This window comes from Podarcis gaigeae (assembly GCF_964106915.1).
Source record: "Podarcis gaigeae genome assembly, chromosome: 15".
Taxonomy (NCBI): Eukaryota; Metazoa; Chordata; class Lepidosauria; order Squamata; family Lacertidae; genus Podarcis; species Podarcis gaigeae.
In genome coordinates this window covers 664,587-677,515 of record NC_139692.1, presented here as the reverse complement: position 1 = coordinate 677,515, position 12,929 = coordinate 664,587, and the positions used below count along the sequence as shown (strand labels likewise).

General features: G+C 43.5%; 1 protein-coding gene across 4 annotated transcripts in view; it reads left to right on the top strand.

Annotated features, from left to right (window-relative positions):
* ADAM9 (ADAM metallopeptidase domain 9) overlaps positions 1 to 12,929 on the top strand; it is a 76,474-nt gene that overhangs the window by 18,273 nt on the left and 45,272 nt on the right. For 3 of the 4 annotated variants that reach the window (XR_014558123.1, XM_083713499.1, XM_083713500.1), the window contains exons 5-8: positions 5,830 to 5,906; positions 8,326 to 8,515; positions 9,432 to 9,497; positions 10,401 to 10,472. Coding sequence is in view for 3 of the 4 variants with exons in the window: in XM_083713499.1 (XP_083569625.1) it covers positions 5,830 to 5,906; positions 8,326 to 8,515; positions 9,432 to 9,497; positions 10,401 to 10,472 (405 nt within the window). In the remaining variant the exon portion in view is untranslated. Of the gene's footprint in view, positions 1 to 1,085; positions 1,293 to 5,829; positions 5,907 to 8,325; positions 8,516 to 9,431; positions 9,498 to 10,400; positions 10,473 to 12,929 lie in introns of those variants that run through there. The other variant, XM_083713501.1, reaches the window with a different exon arrangement.

Below are 12,929 nucleotides of genomic sequence, written 5' to 3'. Positions count from 1 at the left end.
TGACAGAGTGGTGCAGAGCTAACAACTTGCTCATAAATACAAGGAAGACAAAGGAGCTTGTGGTGGACTTCAGGAGACAGAAGAGCAATGTCCATCCACTTTTGATTGATGGGGTCTGTGTGGAGAGGGTAACAACGTTCAGATTTTTGGGCATTGAATTACAAGAGGATCTGTCCTGGAGTGTCAACACAAGGGGGCTTGTGAAGAAGGCGCAGCAGAGACTGTACTTTTTGAGAATTCTAAGGAAAAACCATCTTCCGCAGAAACTGCTGCTTGCCTTCTATCACTGTGCCATTGAGAGTGTGCTCACTTATGGCATATGTGTGTGGTACGGAAGCTGTACTACCCAGGACAGGATGGGGTTGTGCAGAGTTGTTAAGGCAGCAGAGAGCATTGTTGGCTGCCCACTCTCTACCTTAGAGCAGATTTATGCCACAAGGTGCCATAGGAAGGCACTGGACATAGTAAAAGATCCATCGCATCCTGGTCACTGTTTCTTCGAGCTCCTGCCGTCGGGACGGAGATACAGGACGATGAAGACAAGAATGAGCCGTCTTAAGAACAGCTTCTTCTCCAGAGCGATCTCGGCCCTGAATGGGAAGCCTGGACTTTGAAAGTCATCTAATCTTCCTTGCTGTATTATACTGTATTGTTTTAATTAGTGTTTTTATAGTTGTTTTGATTTTGTGTGGAGTGCCCTACCTGGGTGGATGGAGCAGCCAAGTAATTTCGTTGTCCCCGAGAGGGGGCAATGACAATAAAGATATTATTATTATTATTATTATTATTATTATTATTATTATTATCTGTCATGGACCTTCCGGGTAAAGGCTAGTCTTCTCCTTGGCCTGCTCACTACCTGCTGTGTTCCTGAGGACAGGCTGCTCCCTGTCCTTAACCTGGCATTTAATTTTTTTAAAAGCCCTGGCTTGAATGTGGATGACATCATTCACATGCTCATAGGCCCCAGTGCTACTTGTGAGACATTTCCTAGCACCCTGCTTGTATTTCCAAAGGTCTTGGAGATCATGCTTACTTCCTAACAGCTCCAAAACTCTGTCAGCTTCCAGGTGTTGTGTGGCATTCTCCCCTCCCCCACCAAGCAAGTTCCTTCCAGATGTGTGTCTCTGAACTCTGCCTGCCTGATGATGTTGTGGTTATTGAGATGGAAGTCAGTTTCTGTCATATAATTGGATGGTAGAGCATCTATGCCAGCATCTCCAGTAGGACTGGGAAAGGTTCCTGCCCCAAATCCTGGAGAACCTCTGCCAGTCAGTGTGGACACTACTGAGGTAAAATGACTGGGGGCTTCCTATGTCTCTACCATGTTTTTATTAGTAGGCTCTTAGCTTTGCTGGCTAATTAGATGTTGTAAGCAAGTAGTCCCTTTGTGGGAGTTCCCCCCTTCCTTTCTTTGTTTTACATGTTTGCATAGCACAGAAGAAGAGCCTTACTGGTTCAGACCATGAGTCCCTCCGGCCCAGCTCACTGCTTTCCACTGTGGCTACTCAGAGCCTCCAGGAAGCCCACAAATGGGGAGGAAAGGTCATCACCTGTCACATGGTTGCTGACTAGCAACCTGTCCCCGGAGCTGAGGGAGGGGGAAGAACAGGAGCCGTTAGAAAAGACAGGAGAGGGAGAGGAGGAGAAGCAAGCAGAAGGAACTCAAGCAGCGAGGACGCTCCCAGATGCTGGAGACCATCAACGCCACTCAACCAGTTCAGAGACAGAGGGAGAGTTAATGCCCATTCCTTCAGCACAGGACAGAAAGGGGTTAAAACGTAGGGAACGTAGAAGGCGCTTGGGGCTTCCCAAGCTCCTCTGCTGGAGGAGGAGCCAAAAGCTCCCAATTCCTGGATCTGCTACCGAGGATTCGGATGCATGAAGCTATGTCCTGTACCTTGTAAATATGTATGTAAATAAAGACTGTAAATATATCTGTGAGTGAGCAGAGGTATTTTTTGTGAAAGGCTTCCAGACCCATCACACAACCTGGTGTTCATTGATATACTGCTGCTGAACTTGGAGGTTCTATTTAGCTACAATTGTTGAACAGACACTGATAGGTTTCTCTTTCTGCATCAGGGAGGGGGGAACCTGTGACCCTCCAGATATTTTGGGGCTCCCCTTGGTGTTCCGAGCACATGCAACCCAAGAAGGACAGACAGCTTGCAGTCTAATTCTTTATTGGCAAAGCGCACCCTTAGGGTAGCTCCTAAGGCATGTTGTGGAGGGTGGGGGTGAAAAAGAAAACTAATCCTCCTTTAAGACTGGGAATATCCCCTCACTCTTCCAGTTTAGGATATTCCACCATTCTTCAGCAGAGTTGCTTTTCTTTCAGCAAAGTAAAGGCTCAAACAAAGCTTTAATAATAAAGAAAACTGTAACATAATGACATCCTGTCTGAGAGAGACTAAAAGCACATCCTGGGGCCAGAAGGACACTTGGTCTCTTGGACTGAATTGAACTGGACACCCAAAGGGAGGGGCCAGTTCTGGAGCACAACACAGAAGCCCCACCCACCAGATGACAGACATTCTACTAATCCAGTTGGGCCCCAGTGTTTTTCTTACAAAGGTGCACAGTGCTTCCAGCGGCTAAGCGGTTGGCATCCCCTCCACTGGCTTCTGCTCCCAACTGGACTGCTGAAGCAGCAGGGTGACCATGCCTCCACCCAAACTTATGTACCCTCGCTGGATGGTGCGCATGCGTGCGCAAGCAATCTGCAAGATTTGGCCTTAAGTCCCAAGGCACTCCTCTTGTGGAAGAGCAGAGTAGCAGAAGCTTGGTGGAACGGATGTGTTGGGTTTCAATAAATCACGCAGAGTCAAAACACATTAGCAAAGGGAATTTTTTATTAAGGATTAGGCTTAGTTACGGCAAAAAAACCCCTCAAGAATAAATGTATAGAAACTCAGAGGATGCGAAGAGAAGAAAACAAAAGTAGGAATAACCAGGCAGTTCCCTGAACAACTGCTATATCTCTTCTGGCTCAGTGTCCTTGAGATAACATATCAAAAAAGTACAGGGTAACTCATAACATGTCTCCTACTGTTTCATCAGAACAGTTACAGACACACTGGAATAGACCAGTACTTTCCAGTTCTGAACAGTTTCTGCCTTCAAAAAACTTCAGCCATGACATTCTCCTGCATGGAAGTTGCTGCCATTCCTGTCTCTTCAAGCCCCTCCTGCTCCTGGGGGGCAGTGGAGGAGAGGACCTTTGCCTTGTATATGAAGCAGCAGCAGCCCTCCTGATGGGCCCTCCTGATTAACAGCTGTTAAGCAGGAGGATCGGATCCTGCCTGATGAGTCCTAGCTTTCCTAGCTGTATAACAAAATAGGATTTGAATCCCTTTAAAAAAAAATAGCCCCATCCGTGAATTATTTATTTCTGGTGTCGGGTGTCTGGGACAACACAGGGTAAATTGCCCTGATCCAGGTGGCAGGTCGAGGGGGTAGGTGTCTGTGCAAAGTAGAACTCCTAAGCTGCCTTCCTTCGGAGTAGATCCCAAGGCTGCTTCCACACATCAAACAAGCCATTATCAACAATGAAACAGTAGCATTTCATAATAATCGTAGGACCTTGGACAGTTCCACTAAATTCACCAAATGTCTTAGTAAATAAATGTGTCTTAACTTGGTTCTGGAAACTCAGAAACATACCTGACATCTGTGTGTACCTGAGCGTGGAGATAATTTCATAGTTGGGGCGTCACTACTGAGAATCTGCTATCACATGTCTTCACACTTTTATTTTTTTTAAATTTGATTTTTATTGAAATTTACAATCACCAACCAACTCCCACCACCCACCACCAAAACATCACATCTTGTTACATGTATCCTACTTTGTGTTTCATAGATCCATTAGCTTCCATCCTTCCCTTCCAGCAGTTTTCCTATTCCATTCTATAGTTTACAGATTCTTTAATTATAAATTATGCCATGACATGAGAGGTATTTCAATCCTGTCAACGTTTTCATATTTGTATAATTATCACTTATATAAACCATAAATTTACTCCATTCTTTTTGGTACTTTGTCTCCTCCTGATTGCGAATTCTGTGTGTCAATTTAGCCATCTCAGCATACTCAACCAACTTTATCTGCCATTCTCTTATCGTCGGCATCTCCTGTTGCTTCCACTTTAGAGCTATCAGAACTCTGGCTGCAGTTGTTGCATATAAATATAATATTTGATCTATCTTTTTAATCCCTTCTCCCACCAAACCTAGCAAAAATTCTTCTGGCTTTTTGGGGAAACTATACTTAAACATCTTTTTTAACTCGTCGTAAACCGCATCCCAAAACTCTTATTTTATTGCAAGACCACCACATGTGATAGAAATCGCCGTCTTTTTCCTTGCAATTCCAGCAGGTTTTACTACTTGTTCTATACATTTTTGCCAATTTGGTGGGAGTGAGATACCAACGATAAACCATCTTCATAACATTTTCTTTTAAGGCAGAACAAGCAGTGAATTTTATGCTCTCATTCCAGTTTGGCCCATACCTCATATTCTATGTTATGTCCTAAATCAATAGCCCATTTTATCCTAGCCTCTTTTATAAATTCATCTTTTGTGTTCCATTCTAGTAAGAGATTATACATTTTTGATAATAGCTTGGATTTACTCTCTAAAATATCTATTTGAAATTTTTGTCCTCAAATCCTGTTTTTTATCCTCTTTAAAGACATCATTGACTTGATGGTATTGCAACCATCCTGTCAATTTTTCAGCAATACACTCATAGGGCTTTAATTTCCAACCTTTTTCAGCCTTCATCAAAATTTTCTCATATGTGGCCCCTCTCCCTAGTATGTTCAGTTTTTTAACTGTTAATATATCAATTGGTGACAGCCACCACGGTGTTTTCCTTTCCAACAAATTCTTGTTTCTTTCCCAGACTTCAAATAAGGCACCTCTTATCACATGATTTGTAAACCCCTTATGCACTTTTGCCTTACCACACCAAAGATAAGAGTGCCATCCAAATCTATTGTTGAACCCCTCCAAATCTAACAAGTCTAGGTTCTCCTGAATTATCCAATCCTTTGTCCAACATAAACATGCTGCTTCATAATAGAGTTTCAGATCAGGTACTGCAAACCCCCCTCTTTCCTTCTTATCTGTCAATATTTTAAATTTAATTCTTGGTCTTTTCCCTTGCCAAAAAACGCGAGAGGGTTTTTTGCCACTCTTTGAATTGTCTTAAACCTCTTATTATTAGAATTGTCTGGAACAGAAACAACATTTTCGGTAATAGATTCATTTTAATCGCAGACATTCTTCCCGTCATTGATAGCTTTAATCTGTCCCGTATTTCTAATTTTCTTTAAATCTCCTTCTTGGAGATACTTGACTTTTTTGACCACCTTGATTTCACATGTCTTCACACTTTGAGTACATGTAGCTGTACCCTTACATTGCTTCCAGAGGGCATGTTTGCTGAGGATTCTTCTCAATGTGTCTGCACAGCATTTGCAGGGAAGTTCTACAATGCCATTCTGATTTGTTTGCGGACAAGTTATATGAGCCATTATTATCTTACACTTTCTAGGGAATTTCCCTGGTGCTTTCCTTAACTGAAAAAAGTTGTGTGTGTGTGTGTGTGTGTGTAGAAGCAGGCTTGTTGCTCAAGAGACCAAATCCATTTTAAAAGGGTGACCTGAATCAACAGGTATGCAATAGAGTCCAACCCACAAAATAGCAACACCTCATTTTCTTGATTCATGAGAGTGTTGTGGTATCAACACTGTGAGCAACAAGAAACGCTGCATGCAGTCATTTCTTAACCCCCCCCCTTGTTTTCTACCCATTCAGGATCACTGCCACTATCAGGGATATGTAAAAGGAGTAGCAGATTCCTTGGTCGCTGTCAGCACTTGCTCTGGACTCAGGTAAGTGATATGTTCTTGTGCTTTTTTTGGGGGGGAGGTGGCAGAATAGTGGCTGCCCCTCCTTCAAAGCAACCTGCCTTTCTGTGTACTGACGGTGGCCTCTGAAACCAGGGGTACAGATCCTCAGGCCTGGGAGTCAAATACAGTCATTTTCATGACTCCTCCCTCTTTTTGTCTCTGGACACCCCCCACCACCACCACCGGTACACAATACCCAGAAAGTGGCCTGTGAGGGAATGCAGCCCCTGGGCTGGGAAACACCCCCCCCCCCATGTGAGCCACAGCAACTTCTCCTTTTTGCCCTTTGCTCCCGGGGCTTCTAGACATTCTGCCTGAGATGCTGGAGATATTTTCTCCATCAACCCTGCAGCACCTCGTCTTGTCCTTCTTAGCCAAGGTCAGGCTGCCTTAATTGATTAATTAATTGTATTTCATAGAACGATTGATTGTAGAGTTGGAAGGGACCTCATGGGACATCTAGTCCGACCCCCTGCAGTGTAGGAGTCTCAACTAAAGCATCCATGGTAGGTGACTATCCAACCTCTCCTTGAAAATCTCCAAGGAAGGAGAGCCCACAACTTCCCAAGAGAGTGAAACAGAAAGTTCTTCCTGGTGTTTACATGGAATCTCCTTTTTTGTAACTTGAATCCTCCAGAGCAGGCGAGCAGCTGGCCTTTCTACTGAGGCTCTCGAGGAGGCGGAAGTGGTTCTCCTGCCTGCCCTCCCATCTGATCCTCACGCCAGCCCTGTTAAGTTGGTTAGGCTTAGAAATGTTGTCCCAAATTGTTATCTCAAGTCATTACAAAGTCAGTCAGCAAATATTTCCTGCTTCCCTTGAAAAGGAGAGGAATTCTCATTTTTTCCGTGCTGCGTCATATTAACAAGCGCCATCTTGTTTCTTCTTTCATCTTTATCAAGTATTTCAAGTCCGAGTAGAGCTGCACAGTTGAATACTTAATTATTAATAGAACTCCATCTGTACTCTTTTAAAAAAAAAGTTTCTTGATGAGGCTTGGCATAGAAAACCAAATGTAGATATTAAAAGAGAAAAAGGACGTACCAAACACCTCCATAATCCAAGCGCCATGATGAGAATCTCTTTGAAGTCCGAGCTTAAACACCAGGGGCTGTACAGTTCTGCAGGTTTTTTCTTAGTCTTCTTCGGTCCAGACTATGTCTGTTTGTTGTCCAAATCCAATTATTTTATCAAACAGATATTTCCAGCTATGAGAGGGACTTCAGAGAGTGCCAGCTGTGTCGTGCTCTGGGACCCAATTTCATGCCGCTTGCACCTTGATGCAAGCTGACAATTTCGGACAATCTGTGGGTCTATGAGACAGTCCTCCCCCACCCTGGGGAGTCAGCCAGGGCTAATTACCCCCATATCAGCCCTGAATTACCGGCACGGCTGGGATCTGATCATATCAGAGTCAGCCATTTCTCACCACCGGAAACAGGAAGCCTCCATCCCATTGATTATTTTGGTTACCCTTTTATTTTTATAATAAATTTTATTAAGGTTTATGGAGAGAAATATGCAGCTTAAGATCTTCTTTTTTTTAAAAAAAACCAAACCAGGATTTTTATCTAGATACAATAGAAACGCAAAAGGCGGGAGGTGAAAGAAAAAGAAATTTTAAAAAAGGAATAGAAAAGATGTTAAAAGAGGAAGAGAGAGAAATAAGATTCAGAATGAAAAGAACAACTTATTCTTCCTCATTTCCGCTATGTAAAAACACCATTCACTTTGTCCAATCTAGCATAACACCTCACAAAGCCACTTTTTAAAACAAACATCATCTTCAATCCTCCAATCCAAATATCATTATTTATTTTTATTTTTCATGCAAAAAGTTCATGAGAAGGTTCCAATCTTTAGCAAATAATAATAATGACTTTTCTCTGATTAAACATGTCAGTTTCTCCATCTCAGCCAAGTCTGTTAGTTTTAACAGCCATTCTTCCATTGTTGATAATAAGGAGTCCTTCCACCTTTGTGCATATAAAAGTCCTGTTGGTTGCCCTTTTCTGAACCTGCAGTTTGAAGTACTGTAATACTGTCCAGGAAGGACCATACAGTGTTTCATGCTGTTTTTGCACGTTTGAATCAGAAGCCTGGTTTCCTTTCCACAGAGGTGAGTGCTTTCGTTTAGGATCCTCACCCATCCCAGCACATACTCTGGGAGCAATGGGCTGTATTCAAGCAATGAGGCCTATGGTATAATGGGACTTCCCCCAAATCAAATCCGCTCTGGGGGGTCAGGAGACCCTCCAGAACAGCACACGGAGAGATGGGGAGGTGGAGAGGGGAGATGGTTCTGTCAGGCAAGCGGAATGCTTGTGCGGGCAGAACGATCTCCTTAGCACTATGCTGAATGCATCCCAGGGATTCTGACACATGAATTAATGTCATTGCTAGGGGATTATTGCAAATTGAGAGCATCAGCTATGGAATTGAGCCTCTGGATCCGCCCTCAGGCACCAAACACGTTATCTACCGGTTGAAGAACGTGAAGGTAGATGAGGATCACATGCGGTGCCAGCTTCCTGGAGAAAAGTGGGGAGGAAGAGATCCTCAGCACCCCGACAGCGAGACTCAGCGGCTGAGAGTGAGTGTCCTGTGATGACCTTGAAGGTCTGAGCAAATTCTAAGGGTAGTAGCCAATTCTTGCCCTACTCAGAGTAGACCCACTGAGGTTTATGCCTAACTTAGTTACACTCCTTTCAATGGGTCTACTTTAAGTAGAACTTAATTGGGTCTAACCCTAAGAGGTGGCTTGGGTAGCACTGAGGGAAAGGAGTGCAAGGAGCCATAGAGACAGAGCCATGAGACAGATGTTTGTAGGGCAATAAATCTCTGCTCTGGGGTTCTCAATATTCTGTTCATCTTGTTCTGATCACTGCCCATGAGAGCTAAAAACAGAATGGGGAACCTGTGGCCCTCCAGATGTTGTTAGATTCCAGCTGCCATCACTCTTCTCCCCTCCCCCCAGTTTGAGATGAAATCCTAAAATTACCTGGATGTGAATACTGCATGCTTAATTCCGCCTTCAAATTTTTGTCTGTGAATTGAAAAGTGGAATATAAATATTTTAAGTCATAAAAATAAACAAATGAGCTTTAAATATTTCTCATGTTCTTGTTTTGTTTGAGTTACAGATAGGTAGCCGTGTTGGTCTGCCATAGTCAAAACAAAAAAAATTCCTTCCAGTAGCACCTTAAAGACCAACTAAGTCAGTTCTTGGTATGAGCTTTCGTGTGCATGCACACTTCTTCAGATACACACTTTTGTTTTGTTTGGTCAGACTGAGTGTATCCTGGCCAGATTCTGATACAAAAGAGAATTGTTGCCTTTTCTTTGGAAAGCCTTGGCACTCTGTGTCTTGGGTATGTTTCCCCAGTAGAGTAGTTGTGGTGTGAGCAGAAAAGCGGAATATGGATCAGAGTGACATCACTCCATTTTTAACTTATGAGTCAGAGGATAATATTTTGTTTCTTACACCCTTTCCCTCCCTTTCCTTGCAGAGAAAAAGAGGCATCCTCCTACAGACAAGATATGTGGAGCTCTTTATAGTCGTGGACAAAGAAAGGGTATGGACCCTGCTCTTGTACTAACAGAATGTGTGCAGCTGAAATGCAGATTTTGGGGGGTGAGCCACCCTCACCCCATCCCTGAGCCACTGGAGAACACCCCCATTGGGTCCAGTTAGCTTCTGTGGTTCTTCACTTTGCTCCACCCCTTCCCACTATGACTGGTCACTTCCCATTCCCATCCCTACATAAACATTGTTTTCCTTTAAGTCACTGTGTTCCCAAATTGTCAGCTGAGACTCCTTTTCCCAAAGCCCTAAAATTCTTGGGTTTTGCTATGAAGTCTTGCATGGATGAGGGATGCCGGTGGTGCTGTGGTCTAAAGCACTGAGCCTAGGGCTTGCCGATCGGAAGGTTGGCAGTTTGAATCCCTGCGACGGGGTGAGATCCCATTGCTCTGTCCCAGCTCCTGCCAACCCAGCAGTTCGAAAGCATGTCAAAGTGCAAGTAGATAAATAGGTACTGCTCCAGTGGGAAGGTAAACAGTGTTTCTGTGTGCTGCTCTGGTTTCGCCAGAAGCGGCTTAGTTATGTTGGCACATGACCTGGAAAAACTGTCTGCGGACAACGTTGGCTCCCTCGGCCAGTAAAGCAAGACGAGTGCTACAACCCCAGAGTCGTTCACGACTGGACTTAACAGTTAGGGGTCCTTGCATGGATGGGAGACAGCAGGGAAGAAAATGCAGACCATTCAAAATTTTCTATCTTTACTTCTAAACCTGCACCAACTCCATGATTCCATTCTGGAGATTGGCAACATCCAAAATCTGTTAAGCACACTTTTGGCCTTTTTTGGCCCAACTTTTTAAAGCACAAGGCTCTGAAATTGCTGGCACTGTTCTGTTGTTTGTTTTCTTCATTGTCCCATTTTCCGTCCATGCAAAAATGTTTGCTTTTCTTGCAGTATCAGCTGATGGGCCAGAATAAAACGGCTGTTACAGAAGAGATGGTGCATTTGGTCAACTACCTGGATAGTGTAAGTGAAAGCTTTATGATACTCAGAGTTGATGAATTGTGCCAAAATATGCATGTATTTTGATTCCTTTTACTTTTACCTGCCCCTTTCTTCAAAGTGGTGTGATTATTTATTATTCCATTTCTATACCAAAAAACTGTGCAAAAAACTGAAGCAACAACGGACAACTTAAACAAAATATTTCAAAAATACACAGTTCATAATGTTATGTCAATACAAAATTACTACTATATATATATATGTGTGTGTGTATATATATATATATATATGCTTTCGTAGATTTTCACGGGTACAGGAATGCAGGTTTTGGTGTCCTCGGGTGTCTTCCCGTGTAAAAGTTGGGGTGTCTAGGCGACGTTTCGACGAGGTCTCACTCGTCATCTTCAGGCTGGTGCTTTCGGCTTCTTGTTACTGGAACAGAGCGGGATCTCAATGTTTGAGTTCCTATAAATACTGTAGAGGGGGTGTGGTGTCTAGCCTCCAATGTTCTGGGCAGAGAGGAAGTTCCCAGGCTAGTGTGCCTTTTCTTCTTTTGTTCCTTAATTACTTGAGAGATACCTTGAGTGATTTCTTGAGTGATATCCTGAGTACCACTTAGGTGGGTCATTAGGTGTGGATTAGTTGCTAAAGTCTTTGTGTCTTGACCTCTTGAACTTTGTGAAGAGTTTTCCTGAGAAGATGGCTGTATTGCACTTAGTTGTGCTTTGGCTTGGCTTCGTGTATAGGGGCGAGCTGTGGTTTTGTGGCTTGTGTCAGCCAGATCTGTGTAGGGATTGCAGGGGGGTGCAGCATCCGGAGGTGCCACCATGGATTGGCTACTGGATGGTGTCAGTAATTCATCTGTGGAGAGGGTCTGGGTTTGGGTCTGGTGTGGTTGATTGGTGTTGGCGTTCTGTGTGCCTCTGGATCTGGTGTCAGTTTTTGTGGAGAGGGCTAATTTCCAGATGTCTGGCAAGCGGGATGTGTCGTCACACTTGTTCATGTTGTGAGGGTGTTTCTCTATCTCGATGGCTTCCATGATTATTCTCTTGTGGTGATGTTCCGTGTTAAAGAGCAATTTGGAATCTGCAAAATTAATTTCGTGTCCTGTTTCTTTCATGTGTTGGAAAAGAGAGGAAGTTTTTTCTTCTTTTTTGACGGCATTCTTGTGTTCTGCGATACGTGCATTTATTCGTCTGTTTGTTTGTCCAATGTACGTGGCTGGGCAGACTTTGCAGGGTATTTCATAGATCCCTTGGTTTTCCAACTGGATTTTATCCTTGGGGTTTCTGAGGATATTGGCTATTTTTTGGTTGGTGCAAAAGGCTGTTTTGATATTGTGTTTATGGAGGATTTTGCTAATTTTATCTGTAGTGCCCTTGATATAAGGAAGGAGGGCCATGCCATTGTTTTCTTCTGTGTCTTGGTTTTTGGGGGGTGTTTCCTTTTGGATTAGCTTCGTAATCCTGTTTTGCTGGTATCCATTGGCAATTAACACATTTGAGAGATTCTGTAACTCAGTTGTCAAGTGGTCTTTGTCAGCCAGGCGTTTGGTTCTGGAGATGAGAGTCTTGGCTACGGAGTTTATTTGTGCAGGGTGGTGGTGTGATTGTGCATGTAAGTAGCGGTTGGTGTGTGTTTTTTTCTGGTAGATAGTGTGTCCTAGGGAGCCATCAGGTTTTTTGTAGATTAGGACGTCAAGGAAGGGAAGTTGGTTGTTGGCTTCTATTTCCATAGTGAATTGTATTTTGGGGTGTAAGTTGTTGAGATGTGTGAGGAAGCTATCCAGTTTTTCCTTCCCGTGTGGCCAAATTACAAAGGTGTCGTCAACATATCTGAGCCAAAGTTTGGGTTTGTGTTCTGACTTGTCTAAAGCATTGGTTTCAAAGTGTTCCATGTACAGGTTTGCGATGACCGGTGAGAGGGGTGATCCCATAGGTGCTCCTTCTATCTGTTTGTATCTTTGTCCATTGTGGATGAAGTACGTGTTGGTTAGGCAGTGGTTGGTCAGGTCCAAGATGTATTCGGGGGGATTGTATTTGTTTTGAATAGCTGTCAAGGCTTCATTAATGGGCACTTGTGTGAAGAGAGATACAACATCGAAGCTCACAAGTAGGTCATTAGGATGTAGGTTTTGCTTCTTTATTGTTTCTATGAACTGGAAGGAGTTTGGTACGTGTGAAGAGATGGATTCTGCATAGGGCTGAAGTTGCTTGGCGAGAAATTTAGCGAGATTTTGTAGAGGTGAGCCTATGGAGCTGACTATTGGTCTGAGTGGTGTTCCTTCTTTGTGTATCTTGGGGAGGCCGTAGAGTTTGGGGCATCTGGATGATTTTTCTCTGGGGATGATTCTTAGCTGGATTTCTTCACTGATAGGAGAGGCTTTTATTTTGGATTTGGTGGTTTTTTCCAGATAGGTGGTGGGATCTGTTTTTATAGGTTTGTAGGCAGGATCTTGGAGTAGCTTTGATAGTTTTG